Genomic DNA, 23402 nt, shown 5'->3' on the forward strand with positions numbered 1-23402 from the left:
TTTCCTCTCAATATAATGGTAAGGACCTCCGATAACCCATCAAACCACCCAGTAACCCCAGGAAACCAGGGGGACCGGCCAGTTAGTTATGGCCACTGCGCCGCGTGTCGAAAGGGAAGCTGTCACGGAGTGCTAGGCGATCGCTCAGCTCCCCTAAACCTCTCCCGGAGACTCAGCTCCGGACACGGGCCGGGAAAGGGGACCCAGCACCGAGGCGGTCACCTGGGCAACCCCGTCTTCCGGTTCGTTCTGTTTCCCCGCATCCGCTTCCGGTCGTGGCGTTGCGCGTCATCGGCCGGCGACCGGAGGCGGGTTTCCGGGTGAGGCCGTCCGCGGGGTGCGGTCCCGGGTGGAGGGAGGTGGAGGGAGGTGGAGGCGGGGGGTCACGGATCCTGGCCTCGGCATCACCATCTGCACCCGGGGTTCGTCGCCGCCATGGAGGGCGGAGGGCGGCCCTCGCTGGGCCAGTTCATCCTCTTGGGCACCAGCTCTGTCGTCACCGCCGTCCTGTACTCCGTGTACCGGCAGAAAGCCCAGGTCTCCCAAGAGCTCAAGGTCAGTGTTGGAGTCCTCAGCCGGGTCATCTCTGCCCGGGTCGTGGGGAGCCCGCAGTTCACCTTGGCCGCCCCACGGTCTGAAACTGGAGGAGACAGTCTCTGAGACGTTGTCACCCAGCCAGTAAATAAATGGAGGATCTAGGACCAGAATTCCGGCCGCTCTGCCCCTTTTCTCCCAAGTACCTGTCATTACTCACAATGAATCTTGACTTCATTACTTCGTTCGAAAAATATTTATTGATCACCTGCTTTGCGCCAGGCAGTGAGTAGAACAGACAAAGTCCCTACCCTCTTGGAGATTCCAATCTAGTGCGACTAGACAGAGGATAAACGCGCAAATTAGGTGGGATGACAGATGGTGAGAAATGCTTTAGAGTAAGGCTGGGAAGAGAGGAAATGGAATGCTGGAGAAAGGGCGGTTTGGTATTTTAAATGAGGTGACATTTGAGCAGAGCCCAGGAGATGAGGGGAGTTCTGCAGATATTTAGGGGAAGAGCATTTCAGATGGAGGGAACAGCAAGTGCAGAGACCCATTTACTTAACCACTCAGCTGCTGCTTCTACAAACTCTCCTTTTTTATGTTGTAGTTATTTTTAAAATAACATTCTCTTTTTTGAACCACACTTTACACATTTCTGTCTTGGTTTTACTTTCTCTTTGCAATACTTTTTTGAGGTAGTTAAAATGACAACTAGCCCCAGATTCAGAGAAATGTCAATTTCCTGCTTTACAGCTAGTCAGCTTGAAACTGAAATGGGTCTTTTGAATCTGAGGGTAGGATTTTTTTCTGGTGAGCCACATTGCTTTATTGTGAATGTCTGGTCCATAGAAATGGACTTCTTCAGGTCAGAGACAGGGTCTTATTATCTTTCCTTATTCCTTCTGGGTTCTGACTTCTGGGTTCTTGCTTGACAAGTGGTAGATGTTCAGTAAATGTTTTTATGTTCATTTTGGCAGAAATTTCACAATATAACAGCCAAGGGCCTAATTTTAGATTTGTATGAAAGATGGATCCCTAAAGCTAACTTCGTTGTCACCATTGTTTTTAGTAAGGGTTCAGAAGCCAATGTGTGAAATCTCTGCTAGGAAGGGAATTTTGGAATCTGGAAAGAAGTGGGTTATGAGGCAATTGGTTTTGTTATGCAGTGGCATTGTAGTCAGCTTCCACACTATTATTTACCTAATTAAATAGTGAAGTTACTCCCGAAGTGATTGGCTCTAAGTGTAACTGATACTCCACTTTCTGACTCCAAAACCAGTTTGGCTTCAAGTTGGCTGGATGTGGGATTCTTTAAGCAGTGAACTCTTGAAGTCCCATCTTTGGGTGACTTTAATAGTTTTGCCAATTAGTTCCTAAACGAGGATGAAATAGCCCCTTCCTGGAAAAAGAGTTGAGATTCCTAATATTTTAGATTCTATTTTCTTGATCAGATGACAAAACTCCCAGAGTAGGGTTTGTGTCTTATCCTGTGTATCTTGCACAGTGATGGGAATGCATATTTTTTGAATGCCTACGTGCCAGCCCTGTGCTAGATTCTTTCACACCTTAAAGTTCATTTGATTCACATAAAAATCCTGTTAGATTGCATTTCCCCATCCCTTACAGTTTTGGAAACTGAGACTCAGATAAATTAAATTGCCCAAAGTCACAGTGGATGTGTTGAAGCTTGGTTCAACTTCAGGTCTTTCTGATCGTATTCTCTCTCCTCTTCCTTTTAAAAATTCAAATTGGCCATCCTGTGATGTGTGACTAGCTGTGTGTTTTGGGCAAATCACTTCACCTCTCTGAGCTTCGGTTACCTTATCTGTAATTGGTGATAATAATGTCAACTGTATAGAGATGGTATGAGCATTAAATGGGTTTATGTATTTAAAGTGCTTAGCATATTGCCTGGCACATAGCATATCTAAGGGCTTATTTATTCACTAATTTATTCATCAAATATGTATTGAATGCTCACTGTGTGTCAGGCATTGTTCTTAGCACTAGGGGGACAACAGTTAACAAGACAAGCCCTCCTAAAGTTTCATAGTCCAGTGGAGGGAAACAGAAAATAAATGAGTAAATTGTGTTAGTTGTTATCACTGTTATTTTTAATATCTTTGCAGTTTAAGTGATTAAGAAGTTTTGATTGACTTTGTTCCTGTCATTTACTGTGTAGCAATAGCTTAAACTCAGAGTGACCTTAAGGTGTCCAGCTCTTTAGAGGTTACTGAATCTGGGATCCTGAAGCTTTATTGATGGGAATACTCTCAAAGCGGAGGTGGTCCTTTGCCCAGTCCCTGGCACATAGATGCTTAGGAGATGAATGTTGGCTTTATTATTTTTCTCTTATTTTTGACACAGCAGTAACAGGCTTAGTTGGTTTCCCAGGTGCAGCAAGTTGGAAACTGAGTGGGAAGGGGCAAGAGAACTAGTGATTGTTAGAGGAAGATAGCAGCAGAAGTAACTGCGCTCACTTGATCATGAGAGGGAAGAAAGACAAGTTACAAAGTGGAACAGTGTTTGGCGCCAGTGAACAGACTTGCCCTGTTAAGGCTGAAGGCACTCCTTTCTTACACAGTGCAGAGCACTGATTTATAAAGGTGTGGTGACGGGAAGGCCTACCATTTCTTCTGCTCCTGCCATGTACTAGGCAATAATTTAGGTGCTTTATACCCGAAACCTTTGGACCATAACTCTGTGTTGTGAAGAAGAGATTAAATGATGTTCAGTTTATACTATGCAAATTGACCAGTACCTTTTATATTTTCATTAAAAAGTGCTAACATTAAAAGGGGCACAGGTTTTGGTTAACTGGAAAAAGAATGTATGTGGTAATGCCATTCTTCAGTGATGGAAGAGGGCAGAGGCACTGCCCCCACGCCTGTTTATGTGTTAAAACTCCTGGGACACAGCCTTGGGATCGGATTCTCTGTAGTCTCCTTCCTGCCCAATTTCCTTATTCTCTCAACATGAAAAAAGTAGAGTCTTTTTCTTTCTCTGCCCTTGAGTTTGATTGAGCATGTCGGTATTCACTGATCAATTTAATATGTTTATTGCATTTAGGGAGCTAAAAGAATCCACTTGGGTGAAGATTTAAAGAGTATTCTTTCAGAAGCTCCAGGAAAATGTGTGCCTTATGCTGTCATTGAAGGTATGTTTGTGTATTTGTAATGGAAAACAACTTCCTTTTTCAAAAGGTTGATAAAGAGCATCTTGGCTAACGTGAAGTGCCTTTTGTGGCGTTGGGGCCATGGTTCAGAAAATACTTTGGGATCAGAAAGATCTGGGTTATCGCTGTGTGATCTTGGGGAGGGTTACCAAACCCTTCTGACCCACTGTTGCCTCATCTCTAAAATCATACCTACCTTATGGGGTTGTTAATAAGACTTAAATGGTGCGATCCACATAAAGTGCTTTGCAGAGTGCTCCTAAAATGTAGCTTATGGTGATACAAATGTCATCATTTTGATGAATTAACATAACTCAAACGAAAAACACATTTTAAATTACCTTAAATGAGAGGGCAGAAAAATTCTTCATATAAAATACTTTGTGTCCACTTAAGGAGCTGTGCGATCTGTTAAAGAAACACTCAACAGCCAATTTGTGGAAAACTGCAAGGGGGTAATTCAGCGCCTGACACTTCAGGAGCACAAGATGGTGTGGAACCGAACAACCCACCTTTGGTACGTATCCTTTCTCCGCTGGCCGAAACCCCGTCCGTTCCAATGCTGGGGTCCTGGATGTTGTTGCCATGTCCTCAGCTTCTCCTGAGATGAGCTGAAGATGAGTCTGTTAATGCTGACAGTGTTCTTGTGTGTGGTCTGTGGCCCTCGTCCATCGGAATCACTAGGCATCTTGTTGAAGTGCAGATTTCTGGGCTTCCTCCCAGACGTACAAAACCAGAATTTCCAGGATAGGGGACTTGGAATCTGTTGATTGTTATGCACACTGAAGTTTGGGAACCACTGATTTATGGATTAATGGTTTCAGTATTTGTTAAAATAATTTTGTGCCATTACATAGAGTATCATTTTTCCAGTTGATCCTAGTGGGTTTTGTTTTAGGTGTTTATTTTGCAGTGGCAAAGGGAAATGAATGGTCTAGGCAGCCTGTGATGGTGTTCATTGCCCACTGATACTGCATGAGGACCCAAAAATGGAGCCTCCGTATTATGGGAAACTTGGATGATAGTGATTTCCGTTGTCTTCTTGCAGTTACTTCAGACTTTATCCCGTCCTCTGGGCATTTAGGTGATCTCCTTCCCTGCCTGGGTGTTTGATGTTTGCTACTGTTTGTTTTATCTTCAGTTTGCTCATTCTTTTAGGAATGATTATTCAAAGATCATTCACCAGAGAACCAACACGGTGCCCTTCGATCTAGTGCCCCACGAGGATGGCACAGACGTGGCTGTGCGAGTGCTGAAGCCCCTGGACTCAGTGGATCTGGGCCTAGAGACTGTGTATGAGAAGTTCCACCCTTCGATCCAGTCCTTCACCGATGTCATCGGCCACTACATCAGTGGTGAGCGGCCCAAAGGCATCCAGGAGACTGAGGAGATGCTGAAGGTTGGGGCCACCCTCACGGGGGTCGGCGAGCTGGTCCTGGACAACAACTCCGTCCGCCTGCAGCCACCCAAGCAGGGCATGCAATACTACCTGAGCAGCCAGGACTTCGACAGCCTGCTGCAGAGGCAGGAGTCGAGCGTCAGACTCTGGAAGGTCCTGGCGCTGGTTTTTGGCTTTGCCACTTGTGCTACCCTCTTCTTCATCCTCCGGAAGCAGTATCTGCTGCGGCAGGAGCGGCTGCGCCTCAAGCAGATGCAGGAGGAGTTCCGGGAGCACGAGGCCCAGCTGCTGAGCCGGGCAAAGCCCGAGGACAGGGAGAGTCTGAAGAGCGCCTGTGTCGTGTGTCTGAGCAGCTTTAAGTCCTGCGTCTTTCTGGAGTGTGGGCACGTCTGTTCCTGCAGCGAGTGCTACCGTGCCTTGCCAGAGCCCAAGAGGTGCCCCATCTGCAGGCAGGCGATCACCCGGGTGATTCCCCTGTACAATAGCTAACCGGTTGTGAAGCCGAACCATTGGACGCGGAAGCAGCCCCCTCCTTTTTCGGGGATTTTTATCTAAGGCCTTTGGAGGAGCGGTGGTGGGGGGAGCTGTTCCCTCCAGGTAAGACTGAGGGAGGGGCAGGGTGGAGACTCTCCAGACCCGCACCTCCCTCAGCAGGGTGTTGCCTTTCCAGCCAGAGAGGGGACCTCGTCCATACAGAGCATGAGAATCAAAGCCCCACCCTGGGAGGGTGCCGGAGCGTGGCGTCTCTTCCCAGGGACCAGATGAGTGTGTGTGTGGCTGAACACACCTCATCGCTTAAGCACCAAAGCTAGTGATCATCAGCCCTTCCGTTCCTGTGTCTTCTGGTCCTTTCTGGTGAACTGTTGATTCCTATGGACTTGGGGGAAGACTCAGTCGGAGGGGAGGAAAGGCCGGGCCGTGAGACAACAGACGCCTCCCAGAGCTGCCTTGGAAGGGACCCCGTGCAGCTTTCTTCCTTTTGCTCATACTCTGGGATAAGGTCTTTCTTCAGAATTGTCAGGCTGGACAGGTCACTTGTGTCCCTTACCTGCTTGCCTCCTAAATGTGTGCACATGTGTGTGGAGGACAAAAGAAAGTGAAATGAGCACATCTGCGTCTGCCCAAATGAATGGGACCCTGGCAGCAGAACGAAGGGAAGTCACTTGAGGGACAGTTGGTCACTAAGCCCTCCTGGTGTTGCCCCTTAGCCAGAAAGGCCCACTGGCTCTGATTTGGAACTCCTGCGGCTTGGGAGGGCTGAGGGTTGGCTCTGGTTGTCCCTGAGGGAGGATAAGCCGCAAAGGCCTCGTCACCGAAGGAAGCAGCGTGGACACCACTCTCCTGGCCTCGTGGCTTCGCAGCTGCCTTACAAGGCTTTCACCAAGGAAAAGTAGCCAGCGCCCTGAGCACCCAGCCTTTCGGGGCTCCCCCCCTGCCCATGGCAGCATTGATGTCCCGTGGGTATAACACGTTGCCCTCCCTGTGTTACCAATATCCCCTCACCTGTCCTTAGCCTGTGAGTGCAGGACACGCGGGGGATGTCTTTCCCCGCCTCTAAGCAGTCAAGTCTTATATCCAGCTCTTTTCTAGTTCCCTTCCCTGTCTTTAGTCTTTGTCCCCGATCCTCCTTTGTGCGGGAGAGGAGGGGAGCTCTCAGGGGCTGACACGAGTACTATGCAGTGTCCAGTGTGAACAGCACAAATTAAACATGTTGCAACCAAGTGTTAGCCTGTTGCTTTGATAAGAGTTAAGAGGCTAAGCCAAGGCTTCCCCAGAGTGGGATTGAATCTCCGCCATGACACGGTGAAAACTGGGGACTTTGAGGCCTCTGTTGTCCTCTTCCCCGGCTCTGAGTGGTTTGGAGCTCCCCCAGGTGGCGTGCAGCTTGGTGCTGCTGAGGCTGGGACGCCTCAGGGAGGATACCTGGGGAGGATTTGGCGGGCCCAAGTGAGGGTCGTCCTGGACAGCCAGGCCATGGGTCACACCTGGCCTTGCGGAGGCAGTCATCTTTGAAGAAGTCCGAATACCAAGGCAGTGAGATTTCACCTGATGGGAGAATGGGATGGGGGTGGGGCATTGGGGGCAGCAAGAAGGAAACTAGTATTCAGTGAATACTGCAGTGTGCCAGGCTCAGTGCCATCTGCTGTTTTGAACTTTAATTCCAAAGTGACTCCATCCTCACAAAACCCCTGCAGGCTGAGTCCTGGTGTCTCCGCTGTACAGATGAGGAAGGAAGTGCTGGCTCCCTTCACTGGCTGAGGGCACAGGGCTAGTAAGTGGCGGGTCCAAATTTAAACCCCGCGCTGTTTCCAAAGCTCCTAATCCTGCTCAGCAGTGGTGGGGCCAACGACAGTCCTCTGGCAGGAGCACTCCACAGGTGTGTGCTCCCCAAGCTAGTAGAGGAGGACTGCCAGCCACTCTGGGGGAAGGGGCAGAAGTGAGAATCCACTTGCCAGTGTTGAGGGGGGAGGGCCTGGTGTCACATGAGGTGCCCAGGGGCGGTGGGATGAGAGGCCCCCATGGGAATGGCCTCTGAGCACCGTGGCGGCTGCTGCCCCTTTCCGCTTGTCTCTTTGGCAGTGATTTTGTAAGGATTCGCCTTTTAACGAGGATGAATGAATTGCGCAGGGGGATTTGTGTGGTAATCTATCCAAGTTCCACCCTTGCATAGATTTCCTGAGTAAATCTATCAAAGAGATGACCCAGAAGGGCAGGCAGCCTGCTTTCCCAGCACACCTCAACGCCTGAGCAAACTCGAATTCTCCCATCTCGCATGTTCCTCTGAACTGAGGTCAGTTCCCCGCCTGGGAGACTGGGGGGCAGCACGCAGTCCCTGCCTGCAGAGGCTGGCCTGTCCCCCATGCTGGGTTTGCAGTCCCTGCTTGGTCCTAGCCTGTGGGGACAGAGACTGTCTCATGCTCTATACTCAGCCATCACCTATAGCACTTCCCACCTCCCATTTTAGGAGCGTCACATCTCCAAGAGGATCCACTGGGACCAAGGCTGGCACGGGTGGGCTACAGGGGAAAGAGGAGGGAGGAGATCAGTTCGGAACCAACTGTGGGATTGTTGCAAATTATGTCTTCCCTAAATCAACCCTGTGCTCAGCCACTTTAATCCCAGGCAGACAGCGTCAGGCGGGAATCATCTTGTGTAATCGCTGCTGGGGTTTTGAATGTCCATGCTGGGCACTTTATTTGCATTAATGGGAGCGGTCCTACATGGTGGGTACTGTTACTGCCCTTCAATAAACGAGAACAGGGAGGCTCAGGGGGGTTACACTTTGCCTGTGGCCACACATTGTCACTAGCCAGGCAATGTCAGGCTCTTCACAGGTATCATTGCTAATATGTGGGGCAAACCAGCAAGGGAGCCCACCTTAGCCTTTTACAAGTATGTGACTAGTTCACAGTCTGATCTGACATAAAGCCTGCAACCTTTGATCACACTAAACCTGGGAGACTAAATAGGAAAGCTGTCCATGCAATAACCGACTATTACCATAAACACATCGTACAAGCTGAGAAGCACCAGTCACTCCCCCAGCTGGTCCTCATGGTGGAGGGGCTGGAAGGCAGTCTTCAGAACCCTAATTCATCCAGAATTCTAGTGGAAAATTTAAAAAGCAACAACCCATGGGAAAATGAAAAAGCAAACAACAACATGACCAATGAGGCCCATCTCTTGACACCCTTTGCAACCCTGACCCTGGGCCATGAAAGCTTGGATCCGGCCGTGGCTCTGGTGCCGATGGGATGCACAAAGGAAGGGCCTGCCACGTTTACTATTGTGGGTGGACGTTTATTCACCTAACAAACATTTTCTCAATGTGTATTTTGTGCCTGGAGATACAAGATGGTAAGACACAATCCCTGCCCTCAAAGGGCTCAGAGTTGTGTTCAATGTGTCCCAGTTGTTTGAAAAGGAGTAATCCCTATTCGGCACGGTGGCAGCTCAGTTGTTGGGAGTATTTGTGGTTCACAGAATACTGTAGTTGAAAGGAGCCTTTGTGACTGGCCCGGTTAGAGCAGGTTCTGACCATTAGAAATAAACCAACCAAGGGCAGAGAAAACAGACATCACAGAGTCTAGAGTGATCTATTTAAACCTCCAACCAGCCATGTCCCTCCTCTGCTTCAAGCCCATCTCCAGTCCTGCCACCTGCAGGATCAGGTCCTGCCTGACCCTGCCCCTGGCCACCTCCCCAAGCTTGTCACACTTGTGACTCCAGTGGCACTGAATGAACCGTTGGGTTTTCTTAAACATGCCATGCTGTTTTCTGCCCTGGCTCATGTGGGTTCCTGCCTCTGGAATTCTGGTCCTTCTTTCTTCCCCTTGCTAACGTCTGCTCACCCTGTAAAACTCAGCTTTAGGTGTGTCCTCCGGAAAATCTTCCCTGACCCTCCCCGTGTAGGCTGGGTTAGGTGTCCCTCCTCTGAGATTCCACAGTACATTCTCATCCCTCTGTTCCTGCTGTTGTCCATGTCTTCAGCACACTTGTGACTACACAGGAAGTAGAGCTCACTTGTGAGGTGTGTGTTTGCATTATAGTGTATTTTACTTTAAATAAAAGGAAACTGAGGCCCAGAAGAGTCAGTGTCTTATCCAAGTACACAAGAGGGATAGGATTTAAACCCAGCCAGTCTGACTCCAGAGCCTAAGCTCCTAACCACGGAATGGACATGGAATGAATGAGTAAACCCATGAATGAAACAGTAGGTGTGGGCGAAACAGTCCTGGAAGCCTGCCTGGAAGCGTTGGTTTTTGGACCATAGATGAGAGCCACGTCTTGGTTGTAAAGGAGTGAGGGGAGGGCCGTTTTTAGGACCTGTGGGCCAAGATGGATGAATTATAGAGGAGGGACACCATGTCCAGTGACCTATCCAGGGCTTTGAGGACTCCACACAGGAAAGTCAGGGCTACGTCATCGGATGGTGATAAGCAGTCTGGATCGGGACCCAAAGGCTGGCTTTCGCTAGTCCTGGCTGCATTGCTGGGTGATCTTGATCAAGGGATTTAACCTCTCTGGGCTTCAGTGCTGTGTGAAAGGAGCGAGTAGCATTAGCAGCTCTCCTGCACTCAGCTCTATTTGGCATGGATGAGATGCGGAGTGGGTGAGGGTCGGGGGGTGGGGACAGTTCTCAGGCTGGCCTGAGAGGTGCAATGTGGCTCCTCTTCAGGCTAGCCGAGTGCCGCAGCTCAGGACTGCGTTCTCAGAAAGCTGGAGCTCAGCACATTTTCTCTCTAATTAGATAGCGTTAACTTATCAATTTTGAATGAGATAAGCTTCCATGGATGATGTCCCGAATTGCTCCCCGAAGTGCTCATTAGTCACTTCCCCTGCAGCTGCCTTATTGTTTTCCAGATGCCAGCAAGGGACTTGGCATTTCCCTTCCCTGAGACTGGGGCACGTGAGGCTGAGCCAGTGGCACTGGCGTCAGGCAGAGGGGCTAAGCAGGCCTGGGTGAGCCCCAAATCTCCTGCCGGAGTCAACACCTCTCATTGGGGGCCTCAAATCCAGATTCTGCCACAGTTGGGCCATGGCTCTGGAGGGCCTGGTTCCCGTATCTCTATTCCGCAGCTGAACTCAACAAGCATTTATTAAGCACTTAGTGCGCCAGGCACCTTGCACCTGTAACCTGAATGCGCCCTAGGCCTCCTGGGTACAAATGAGGTCATACTATTAATATGGTAATGTCCAAATTACCATAACTGCAGGTTCCCACCCACTCAGAGTCATCCCTAGTTATTTAAGGTGCTTCATGCATTCCCTAGGTATGGGGCGGTGCTCCGTGCACGCTTGCAATAAATTGCTCACCATCTTCCTGTCTTTGTCATACCTTTCTCCAGCCCCAGGACTCACGGTGAGAGCCCTCCTAATGCTGCAGTCTCCACTTCGACCTCCAGGTGGCGCTGCGCCCCCATGGTTGGGGCGGGCCGGAGGCCTCAGAGGAGAAACAGGTTGTGCTTCCAAGGCCTGTGCGATTTTCTTTCCCCTGAGGGTCTGAGAGCAGAGAGCAGCTGAGAACAGCCCAGAAAGGGCAAAGCAGGAATTCTCTCTCCAGTTTCCTCCTTTCTCTGCCCAGCTCACCAGGGAGCTGGCTGCAGATGTGAAAGTTTTGAAAAATCCAGAAAATTCAGGGGGAAAAAAAAATCCCACATTTCTCCCTCTATAATTTCCCAGGCATTCACATCTTTAAATATACTAACCATAATTTCTTTAAACAAAAACGAGATATGCATAATGCATTGCATGTTCTTAAAATACGCAAATGACTTCACACTGGGAAAGGATGCTTGAAAAAAATTGCGTGGCATAGATTTTGATTTTTCTCCCCAGAAATTTTTCTCAGTGGGGAAATTCTGCTTCTCCAGCTTGGCCTGCTGTCGGCGCTCCTGGCTCCTGCTGCCTTAGCCTTGCTTCTTACTCCTCTTCCTCCTGTGCTGGGCCACCCGCTCACGTCCCCTTCTCGGCTTACTCTTGTGTTCTGTCTCTGGCTTTACCTGAAAGTTCTATCTCTTGTCTGCCTTGCTTGTCTCTTGCCTGTGAGCGCGTGGAAGAGTTTCTTCCTCTGTGTGTGGCTCTGTCCTCCTCTCTGAGGTTTTGTTAGCCTCTCGGATTCTGTTTCTGGGTATTTCCGTCTCTCGGCTGTGCATCTTTCTCACCTGCGTCAAGCACCCACCTCCCGGATGAGGTTACTCCCTGCCTAGCCCCTTGTCCAGCCCAGGGCCTGGCAGGGCAGGTGGGGAGGGCCTCTGTGACCTTGCCATGGGCAGTGACTATTACATGGGCAGTGACTTCCCAGGAAGAAGGGACCCTCTGTCCACCCCTGTAGGCCATAGGGGGCCTTGGGCAGCAGGGCTCACTGCATGGAGTGGTCCCCTGCTCTCACCTTAATGACTCAACCTGCACCTCGTCTGAGCCTCACAATCTCCCTTTGAGGCTGATCCTGTCACCCCCATTTTATAGTTGGGAGGAATTCTGGGTCTCTGGGTCTCTGGGTCAGCAAATGGAGTGACTGCTTCAATGTCACACAGGTTGGAGAGGTGGAGCTGGGATTGAACTCCTGGTTTACCCTCATTTAACTTGATTCTCACCGGATCCAGGGAGCAGAGCTGATGTGAGACCTGGTCTTCGTGCTGGTGGCCCTGTCTCCCGTTGGGCAGCTCATCGTCCTCACTGGGGACTCTCTCCTCACCACACAGTGGGACAACATCCCTTCTCTGCCCTGCCAACCTTACCGGGCTGTCACGGACCTCAAATACATCATGTCTGTCATGTGGGAGAGTGCTCGAATGAAGTGCTCGGGAACAGAAGCGTCCAGAAAGGTGCACGGCCAGCCTTCTTGGTGGGCAGCTGGGCTCAGCAGTTAGTGGCCACATCCCTCTGGTCAGGGTCGGACCCATATTTGGGGGCCTCTGCAGTTGGTTCTGCCACCTCTGGGCTTAAGGTGTAAAAAGCCGTTCTGTTGTCAAAGAACACTGGGGGAGAATCCTGAAATGCCATTTATAGGATCCAGCCCTGAGGTCTCCTTCTAGGGGTGTTTGGGGTTCCAAGATCTTCTGGAAATCGTTTACACAATTTGCATCTGGGAAAGAGAATCGTCTCATCAGATTTCCAAAGGGGTCCTGGGCCCATGAGAGGTTTGGACCCTCTAATCGACACCCTCCACCCCGTTTCTATGTCCAGGTTGAGGTGCAGAGACTAGGAGAGGCTTGTCCCTGCTTTCCTGAGTCCCGAGTGTCCTCAGGGCGGCAGAGCCACCCAGCAGTGGGGAGCCTGGCCTGGGTCTGACCTGCCGACTTTCGCTGGCCGAGTGGCTTTGGGCTCATCGCTCGACTTTTCTGGCCTCTGAGCTCTCATGTGTGAGACAGCGGTGACTCGTACCACCTCCTAAGGCTGCTGGGAGCGTGGATGTGTGTACAGCAATGGCACGACCCTGGGGTACAGCCAGCTCTCAGTAGTGATCGGGTGGGTGTTGAGTGTGGGCACAGACACCAGTGCCTGCCCCTTCTGAAGTGGGGGGAGCGGGTGGGGGGCAGCTGTTCCTCAGCCCCCTTTAGCAGCCGCGGTTTGGCTCAGTTCACTGCTCCAGTGCGGTCAGGGGTTCTTCAGTTAGGGCAACTTCAGGCTTCTAGGGGTGGGGGGCGCGGATAGGGGAAACCTGATAGGCCGGGTGAAGTTTCCAGAGCTGGGCTTTGGAGTCAGACTATGTTTCCAAATCTCTGGAGCCTCAGTTTCCCCATTCATCCACTGGGACTCAAGTTGTACCTGCCCTTGCCTGCCTCCCAGGGTCCTGAGGACACTCCCACAGTTGTAAAAAAACAACTGTGCCAGGTCTGTCTGCTGTTTGCTTCTCCCCGCCTGGGCGCCCAGAGCCCCAGCACCTCCCTCCAGCTTGGCCTGGGCCGGGGGTTGTAGACAGAGGTTCCCCCTCAGAGGTCCAAACCCGGAGTCCCCAGGCCCCCCACCCCCAGTCTGCACATACTGTTGACATGGCATGACGAGCGAAGCCAGGGACAGAGTTGGGGTGCCTGGGGGTTGGGGGCCTTACCCCCTCTCATGTCCTGGTGGGATTTCGTCCTAAACTCCTCCCAACTGTCCTCACTGTTTCTTCATTTTCCTGAAGAGTCCTTGTGACTTGCATTTTGTGGGTTGTTGGTGCAATAAAAACTTTAAAAAATAACCCTATGATCTTTTTATTTTATTTAATTTTAATTTTATTTTATTTTAAGAAACACCTCAAACTTCATTTTTGGGAAGAAAAACACTGTTTATGTTGTGGCTAACTGTGCACTGCTGGAACCTGTCTCCCTCCACGTGATTCTGAGTCTGACGTGTGGCACTCGCAGTGGCAGGAATGTGAGAGTTAGGAGACCTGGGTTCCACCATTCCCTGTCTGGGCCTCAGTTTCCCCAACCATAATGCCAGGGGGTTGAACTAGATGAACTTGAGGAGTGGCTTTCAAACTGAGCCTTGCAGAGCATTAGGCATTCTTTGGAGACCCTTTGGAGACCAGTGGGGGTTGGAGGCCCCAAATGGTGGGGTTCTGCCCCTAGGACCCCATCGTCTCAGCCTTTATCTAATTTTCATCTATTGAGTTTCCTTGTAAGATTTTATTTGAAGAAAGGGTCTTAGTGATTTAACTCAGAAGTTAACACTCGTTGAGGTGTGTTGGGGGACAGGACTGTGTCTGCCACAAATGTCCCCAGCAAGTGTTTGCTGAATGAATGAATGGGTGGATTCTCAGCATTCCTTGATTCTAGCTCTGAGCCACCTCCAGTCAGTCAATGAGCTGGTCTCTTACTGCGTGTGTTTGTGCATGTGTGCATGTGTGTTTGTGTGCCTGCCTGTCTGTCTGTGTGTTAGGAGATGGAAGTGGGGTGAGGAGAGAGGTCCTGTCTTTCAAGGAGGTTGGGGAACTGGCTGCACCCAGGTTCCAGTCCCTGAGTTGAGAGGGGAGGTGGTGGCGTGGGTTTTTATCCAGCCCTGGCACAGAGTGGTGATGCCCTGCTAGGTAGCCACTTAGCCTCTCTGGAGGTGACCAGCTGGCCATTCACACGGCACTGAATCCTGGCCTTCCCTGCTGACCGTCTAGCGTTTGAGCCAGCCCTGGCAAGGCTCAGTGCTCCTAGCGTTCCGTCTCCACGGGAGCCGCGCTTGGCCAGCCGATGCTCTGCACCTGGGGCTGGAATAGCCACTGCTACTCTCTTCTCTGTGTCTTGTCATCATTGTCCAATGTTGCCATCCGTGCCTCAGTTTCCCCATCTAGATTGGAGGGAGGGAGTGGGAACAAGGGGAGCTGTTGTGTGCCGAGCCTCTATTCTATGCTGGCCGGCTGGAGCCGATCTTCCCTTTTCCATCCACCAGCTCTAGTGTGGGGCTCAGTGCACGGTGGGCCTTTCGGATACTTATTTCTGATCCCAGAATGTCTGTGCTGAAAGGGCCTGTGGGGATGGTCCAGTTCTGTGGTTCTGAATTCTAGAGTCCTGCGGTTTGGTGAAGGAATTTCAGGTGAAGTTGGAGGGGGCAGCCGAGAGGTAAGTCTCTGGGACCCCTACCTTTGCTTCAAACAGGTTTTATCTACTTTAGATTTGGGAGAACTGGTTTTGCAGTTGAAAAGAAGATGCCGTCTTTTCCAGGTTTCCCATTTGGTGATGTAGAGTCAGCAGCCTAGAGACGCAGCTTATTCAAAGCCACAAAGAGAATCAACAGCTAATAATAACCACTGTATTTATTGAGGACTTACTATGTGCTAGGCAGGATGCATGTATGATCTCCTTCCCCAGAATAAACCAGTAGGAACAATTACTATGCTCATTTGACAGATGAGGAAACCGAGGCACAGAGAAATGAAAGGACCACAGAGCTAGGAAACGACAGAGTAAGGATTTGAACTTGACTGCCCCAGACTTACTGCCAGGTTCCTTGCTGGGAGTAGAGAGGGCAGCCTTCACCCCTGCCTTACGTAGTCCCTGCACCTGGATCTGGCATCTTTAACACAGCCCTGGGCATCTGGCTCAGAGCCAGCCCCTTGGCTTTGGAGGTGGGCCCAGTAGGAATGGAGTCCCAGGGCATGCGTGGCCTCTAGGATGAAAGGATGCCCCACTGAAGGCTGGAAGAAATGGAGGATTGAGTGAGGCTGTTGTCATGACGACAGTTGGGAGGGCAGAGGTGGAGGAATGCCATGCTGATTCACACTTTCCCTGGAACTTCTGTGTGACCTTGGAGACATCACCCAAACTTCAGGCCCTCCTGTAAAACGAGGCTTAAGGTCTCAGTGCTGCCTACTTCTGAAGGTTGGTTATGAAGGAGACAGAGATGCTTTTCAAATTGTCAAGCACCCTGTGCCTGGGAGGGGTGTGTGGTTCGTTAAGGGGGTGGGTACTGACTTGGGAAGGGAGGGGTACTGCCATCTTTAGTTTTATTTTGAACAAGGCAAGGTACACATAACAGATGGTGTGGGCCTGGCGTGGTGGCTCACGCCTGTAATCCTAGCACTCTGGGAGGCCAAGGTGGGAGAATCGCTTGAGGTTAGGAGTTCAAGATCAGCCTGAGCAAGAGCTAGACCCCGTCTCTACTAAAAATGGAAAGAAATTGGCCGGGCAACTAAAAATAGAAAAAATTAGCCAGGCGTGGTGGTGTGCACCTGTAGTCCCAGCTACTTGGGAGGCTGAGGCAGGAGGATCACTTGAGCCCAGGAGTTTGAGGTTGCTGTGAGCTAGGCTGATGCCATGACACTCTAGCCAGGGCAACAGAGCGAGACTCTTGTCTCAAAAAATAAATAAATAAAAATAATTAAATAAAAGCAGATGGGGTGTACAACCGGCTTCTCTTCTCACTCTTACTTGCTGTGTGAGCAGGGGCTCACCAGGCCTCTCTGTGTCTTTCTGCTTAGCTTCTGTGCAGTGGGACTGTGGTAGGTGCTCAGCACATAGATTGCTTTGTACCTCTCAACAGGGAGGAAGGAGCCAGGTGAAGGTGAGATGAGTTGGGGCAGTCCCCCTGCATGCTGTCACCACTGCAGGGAGTCCCCTACAGGCATCAGGAATTGCAGCTGGGAAGAATGGCTTTTCCTGGCTCTGTAACTAGCCTGTGACCTTGGGCAAGTCACTTATCCTCTTTCTGCTACATCAGTTAAACAGGAATGCAATGTCTCCTCTTTCTACCTCAAAAGGTATTTATTTTGAGAAGCAAGGTCAATAATGGATGTGAAAATGCTTTGGGGGAAACATAGAAAGCATGATATAAATATAAGAGCTTCTTGTAACTTTATCATCCTGCTTGTTATGCTTTTGTTTTGCCTCTTAGCACCTGGCCTCAAAGCTAAGCTCAAAGCAGGCACTCAGGGAAGCCCTAATGAATGGAGACAGGCGGCTCTCAGGCAGAGCGAAAGCAGTCTGGAGACCTGCTGCTCCTGCCACTGACAAGCTGTGGGATTTGGGGCTGGTCCCCCACCCCCTGGGCTTGTTTCCCCATATGGAAATGAGGGGGTTGGGTTAGGTAATCTCTAAGGACCCTCCCAGCTCTGATGAAATGGGAATGAAAGAAGTGCTACTGTTCTTTCTTACTCAAGTCATTTCTCAAATGTTTATTGCACATTCACTCTCAGACTGAGCTGATTTCATTTTGCTCTCATAACTGTCCTGCAAGGTAAACGGTGGCCAGCCAGCCACATGCCCGGTTTTATCACTGAGATGACGGAAGTCCAGTGAGAGGAGAGGCGATTTGCTCAAAGTCACACAGCTAGCAAATGACAGGCCAGGGATTCACACCCAGGCCTGAGTGCAAGAGTCATGCTTATCCAATCTACCACACTGCCTCAGTCTCCCGTTTCTCAGCGCAGTTCCTCCTGTTTCCCCCAAGGGGTCTGGCCAGCCCTTTTACACAGTTTGGGGAGAGGGCTGGGCTGACCCCTCTGCCAGATGTTATGCCACTAAAACCCTCCCCCTTCCCCTCCAGTCCCACCCGCCCGTCTTAGATCTGAGGGAGGGTGAACCTGACAGTGCCCTTCGCTGTTAATGGGACCCCTTGCAGGGCAGCAGGTTGAGCCAAGGTGAGATTCACTTGGGCGTCATGGACGTGCCTCCTAGCCTTGTCTCTAGCAGGTGGCATGACCTTGGGATGGTTGCCACTTTCTGGTCAGCCCCGCTCTGCCGAGCAAACCCCATCTCCATGGGGAGGGCAGGCGCTGCTGGCTCCGGGCGAGGATAACGAGCGCTCCTCACGCACCTCGCCCCCTCGGAGTTACCGCCTGCTCTGCAGATGCGCCTCCAGGCCACTGGGGCTGCCCCAGTCTCCCTCCCGGGATCGGGGAGCCCGCGCCTCGGCCCAGAGGCCGCAGTCTCTCCCCAGGGCTCACGGCTGTTGCTGGAAGGGAGGTCCCCGAGGGCAGAGGGCGGCAGGCCCCGGACGTCCCCGGTGGAGCCTGAGGGCGGCGGGAGCGGGGCACCCCGGACGAGCCCAGCGGAGAGGCGCTCCCCTTCCCTGCGGAAGGCGGGGCTGCCCCTTCGCTCCCCCCCATCCTCCCCTCCCCGGGGCCCCGCGGAGCTGGAGTCCGGCGCTGCTGGGCGGGGGTGGGGTGAGTGTGCAGCCCCCGCGGCGGGGCCCTGCGGGCCCGAAGAGGGGATCACGCACGGCGGGGGTGGGAGAAGGGGCTCCCGGTTTGCAGCCGGCGAGAGAGGCCGCATCCGCGGGTCGCCCTGGTGCCCTCCGACCTTTTGCCCCCGCATCTGGCCTCCAGCGAGGTCAGCATCCGTCGGGGCCCCCCATCCCGGAACCCCCACTCCCCGGATCCCGTCGGGAGGCAGATCCGGCGCCCCCGGCTCGGGCGGGTAAACACCCCGCGGGGGGGGGGGTGCGGGGGAGGCGCCCGGAGGCGGCCGGGCGGGCGGGACCGCGGGTGCTGGGGGCGGGGGCAGGAAGCGAGCCGCGGCCCGGGCCGGCCGGCGCGGCCCCGTGACGTCGCTCGGCTCGCAGGGATCTCTCCCCGCGGCCGCGGGTCCCCCGCCCTCCCCCGCCCTCCCCCCGCGCCTCGCCTCGCGCCGCGGCCGGCATTTCTCGCTCGCAGCTCGCGCGCGGGCTGGCTCCTCCGTCCCTGCCTCCCTCTCCCCCGCTCCTTCTCCCCTCCTTCCCTCTCCCACCCTCTGCCTCTCCCTCCCGCTCCTTTCCCTCCTCTCTTCGCTCCTCTCCGTCTCTCCGATCTAGATCCAGTCTCCCCCTTTCTTCTCTCTTCCTCTCTCCTTCCTCTCCCCCTCTCCCCGTCTCCTTCCTCCGTTTCCCCTGCCTCCCTCTCTCAGGCTGTTTTCGCCCCGGCTCCCTCTCGGTTTCTCCCCCCCCGCCGGGTTTCCTCCCCCCGGTGCCCTCCCTCCTCGCTCGCTCCCCTCCCCCTCCGCCCCTCGCCGCCCCGCGGCTCGCGGCTCCCCAGTCAGCCTCGCGGATCTAGCGCCGCCGCCCTCACCCGCGGCAGGACCGGCTCGCCCGGGGTGCGCCCCGGCTCGCCAGGGCTCCCCGGGGTGCGCCCTCCTCGGTCCCGCGCCCTCCGGGCTCTCAGGGACGCCCTCCTCCCTCCCGGCTCGCGGCCCCGCCCGGCCGGGCCCCCGCCCAGCGCTCGAGCGCGCCGAGGATGTGAGTCCTGCTCGCCTCTGCCCGAGCAGCAGCCACTCGCGCGCCGAGCCGGAGCGCAGCGCAGCCGCGGGCGCTCGCCGGGTCGCTCGCGCGGGCGGCGCGCTCTTGCCCTAGCGGTGTCCCCCGGCCCCTCGCCGGCGCCACCGCCGCAGCAGCCCGCGGGCGGTCCCCGGCCGGCCGCCCCCGGCCCCAGCGCCGCTGACCCTGTCCGCCGCGGGCGGGGACGCGGGCGGAGGAGGTGCCGCCGCGGAGCCCCCGGACGCGACCATGTCGGAGGTGCTGCCCTACGGCGACGAGAAGCTGAGCCCCTACGGCGACGGCGGCGACGTGGGCCAGATCTTCTCCTGCCGCCTGCAGGACACCAACAACTTCTTCGGCGCCGGGCAGAACAAGCGGCCGCCCAAGCTGGGCCAGATCGGCAGGAGCAAGCGGGGTGAGTTCGCGGCCCCCTTCCCTGACACCGGGTTTTTTCCGTGCCGCAGCCTGGACAAGGGTTGCGGGGGATCTCCTGCCTGCAGGAGCCAGTTCGGACCTCATGAAATCTCCTCCCGCAGAATTGGGGGATCCCGCAGTGCGGGTCCGGCTGGGGCGGGCCACAGGGAACGCGTCCCCTCGGCCTGATCCCCTTTAGGGTCACCCCGGGGGCGTGGCAGCTTCTAGCTGCAGCGGGGGTTGAAGGGTTATGCTCGGTTCCCCACCCGCGCCAAAGTTTGCTTTTTGATTTCCACCTTCCCGCCCCCCCCCCGTTTTGCGCAGTGTAGTCGCAGCTGCTCTCGCTCTACAACCCGGGAGTGGGGGGTCCCAGGTCTCCCCTATGGACGGCGTGGCGACCTGCGGGGGGAGGATCCCATTCCTGCCTGGAAGGCGAGGGACGCTCGGGTCTCACGGGCTTTTCATTGTTACTTGGCGGGGTAGGGGGTTGCCAAGCCAGGGCGATCGGCTTGAGAGCTGGAAAAGCCCCGGAGAGGCTGAGACGCAGAGAGGCTCCGAGAGGGGCTCCAGAGGCGCAGGGACAATCAGGGAGACCGACGGCTGCCGAGAGAGACTGAGACGCAGAGAGGGAGGGGAGGGGGTACGCGGGAGACTGGGGGAGGAGGCAGAGACAGCGAGACAAAGCTCCAGAGGGGGAGCTGGAGCGGGAGGACAGCGAGCCAGGACGCAAGTCTGGGGAGGACAGACAAGGGGCCGTAACAATAGGGGCGACTCGCCCCCCAAGCACAGAGATCCGGAGACCTCGACCGGACACCGTCGCGCCGAGGGACTGATGAAGGGACTGAGAAAGGCGAGGCTAGGTAGACTCGGTGAGAGAGGCGGAGGAGAGGGCAAGAGGCAGAGTCCCAGGCAGGCAGCGAAGGGACGACCGATCTTTCTGGCACCGTGCGGAGCGCGGTGCGGCCGAGTCCGCCGGCCCGTGGCGCGGGGAGAGCGTGCAGGAGACGGGCGCCCGCCCAGGCCAGGCCCAATCCCTCCACCGGCTGCGCCGTGGGAACCCGCCTCGGCATTCCCTCCTGGCTGCCGGCACCAACGCACCCAGCCTTGGCCACCTGCGCTGCGCTCGGGATTCCCGGGAGGTCCCAGGGACCCGGAAACTTCGGCACCCTCTCGTTTCCTTTCGCAGCTTTGGACCCTTCTAAATCGGTGCGCCCGGTTGGGAGAGGACCCGGCCAGTGCGCGCCCTGGCTGCAGCCCGGGCGGCTGGTGTTGCGCCCTCCCTGCTTTTCTCAGACTCGAGCGGGGACGCAGGCTAGGGGATAGGGAGTGGGGTGGTTCGGAGGGAAGCAGCGAAGGGACCCTTGGCAGGGGCAGAGGAGGTTGGGGCTGTTTCACCGTGCAGTGGGCCCTCCTCCCTCGCCCTCTTCCCTCTCCCCTCGCTTCCCCCCACTCTCGGTCCCCGCTGAGCTAAGAGTGACGCGAAACGTCGGAGACCCCTGGCTGGGCCCAGGCGCGCTCACCTCTCTTCCCCCCGCTTTTTTGCAGTTGTTATTGAAGATGATAGGATTGATGACGTGCTGAAAAATATGAGCGACAAGGCACCTCCCGGTGTCTAACTCCCTCAAAGACAATGAGTTAAGAACGGCGATAACAGTTATTGGCAAAAAGCATGAAATGAGAAAGCACTTCGAAATTTATTACTAGCTTGCTACCCACGATGAAATCAACAACCTGTATCTGGTGTCAGGCCGGGAGTCAGATGAGGCGTGAGGAGGAGGAGGTGGAGGAGGCTGCGAAGGCTCTGGGCTCCTCTGCAAAAATAAAAATAAATAAATAAATAAAATTTTAAAAATGATAAAAAATCACTATATACACACATATAAAGAAATAAAAAAAGAAGTCTCAGTTGCAGCTATTTGTCAAAATTAATATCCATTTCCTTTTATATACGGTGAATATTGCGCAATTATAGATCTGGATTTTGAACCACTTAATGAAGCGGCAACACCGGGTGTTTTGAGGTGTTGGCATTCTTCGCTGATTTGGCTGTTTCCAATGTTTACATTATTTAATCTTGCAAAAATGATTCTGTGCACTTGGATGTGAAATGCTGTCCAGTTTTTTTTTATGTTGTTATCCCTGGATGTACAAAAATTCAGAAAATGATCTCTGTAGATAATTCTGTTTTATTTTGGTCATCTTTTGAAGTTATCAGGAATGTGTTTAAAACAAGAAGAGAACTTTTCTAAGTAATGATACCTAGAAAGGATCCTTGTTTTATTTTGAAATGGATTGTGAAGCTTGTGTTTCTTTGTTGCTGCAAGCTATTTGCCCAAGTTAATGCAAATGGACACATTTTATATGTCAGAAAAAAACACACGAAAAACAAGGAAAAAAAATGCTTGAGCTTTTTCTAACCTCCCCCTGCAGTCTGTTGTGTGAGCAGCCTGTTTTTTTCTCTAATATTATGTCAGTTTATTCTCTTTAATGGACTGTAAAAAAAATGTAATCACAAGAGTGCCAAATATCTTGAAATGCCAAAAGGCATTTTGGTTTCTTTTCTTTTCCCTGTACTCTGAGTCCACGTACAGGAATGCTTGGAGTGTTTCTGTTATTTATAGGGATTCTCTTAAGGCACACCAGCTGCCTGTTTTGCATGGTATTTGCAAAAATGCCTCTTGCGTGAGGAAATCTTTTACCATTTTTTGTTTGCAACTTTGGACCTCGAGGTTTCCCTTCCCTTCCCTTCCCTGTTCCCTCTTTTCTTAATTGGATATTCTGTATGTTGCACCTTGAACCAGCACACAGGGCTATTTCTCCAATGTACAATAAAAGAACTGTTCCTGTGACTCACTCCCTCTCTTTTCTCTGCTTTGGTTGGGGGTGGGGTGGGGATGGGATTGGAGGTGGGGATTGGAGGGCAGTGGTGGGGGGACTTGGCTGTTTGCTGGTTGCAGACAGGAAGGAGGGGATGGTGGCATTGGTCTGTAAGGCAAAAAGGCAATGTGGGGTGCACTGTGGATAGGCTGGACTGCCAAGGCCATCCTGAAGGGCAAGTTTATTCAGTTTTGGATTTGCAGGTTGGATTCTCCTGGCTTCCCTGAGGTTTCTGCCATCCTTGGTGGGGTGAGGAGGGAGGAGGGATGATGTGCTGGTCCATCTTGTGAAGAGAAACGTTTGAAGGGTGGCAGATTTGGATTCAAATCCCAGCTGCTTGACTTCCTAGCTCTGTGGACTTGATCAAGTCTCTGAACTTCTTTAAGCCTCAGTTTCCTAATCTGTAAAGTGGGGACAACTCAGTGCATGCCTCATAGGGTTATTGGGAGGATTAACACAACACTCAGTACACAGGGACACTCAGTACCAGGCCACTATATGCACATTTAATCCTTCACCAAGGGCCACCTGTCCTCAAAGGCAGGGCTGAAGATGAGCTATTCTCTTTTCCTGTCCCTTCACCTTCCGGAGCCCACAGGTCACTGATGGAGGGAGCAGCCCCTTCTGGGGCCTGCAGCGCATCTGGAGAGGCTGCAGTCCTTCCCACTCACCGCTAAAGGCTTGTTATGAAAAAAAATCTCAGCCCCTTGTTAGGCTTGGGGCAGTTACTGGTGGTGGAACAGGTCCCTAGGGGAGAGGGTTTGGGAGGAGGATTGTGACTGAAGAAAGGCCTGGAAAGGTTTTTCTCCGGGGCTGTTACGCATCCAGAAGCCCCAGTGCCGGGAGCTTTTAATG

General features: G+C 53.2%; 2 protein-coding genes across 2 annotated transcripts; both read left to right on the forward strand.

Moving 5' to 3' along the window:
- Positions 1-277: 277 nt before the first annotated feature.
- On the forward strand, positions 278-6832 carry MUL1 (mitochondrial E3 ubiquitin protein ligase 1). The gene is made up of 4 exons (XM_045548524.1): positions 278-555; positions 3607-3694; positions 4109-4229; positions 4871-6832. Exons 1-4 carry the CDS (start codon positions 436-438, stop codon positions 5598-5600), a joined length of 1059 nt encoding a protein of 352 aa, XP_045404480.1. The 5' UTR covers positions 278-435; the 3' UTR covers positions 5601-6832.
- An 11815-nt stretch (positions 6833-18647) lies between these two features.
- On the forward strand, positions 18648-22523 carry CAMK2N1 (calcium/calmodulin dependent protein kinase II inhibitor 1). Its single transcript, XM_045548525.1, has 2 exons — positions 18648-19671; positions 21216-22523. The coding sequence occupies exons 1-2, from the start codon at positions 19506-19508 to the stop codon at positions 21284-21286; spliced, it is 237 nt and encodes a 78-aa protein (XP_045404481.1). The 5' UTR covers positions 18648-19505; the 3' UTR covers positions 21287-22523.
- The last annotated feature ends 879 nt before the right edge of the window (positions 22524-23402 follow it).

The sequence above is a fragment of the Lemur catta genome, chromosome 3 (genome assembly GCF_020740605.2).
Source record: "Lemur catta isolate mLemCat1 chromosome 3, mLemCat1.pri, whole genome shotgun sequence".
NCBI lineage: Eukaryota > Metazoa > Chordata > Mammalia > Primates > Lemuridae > Lemur > Lemur catta.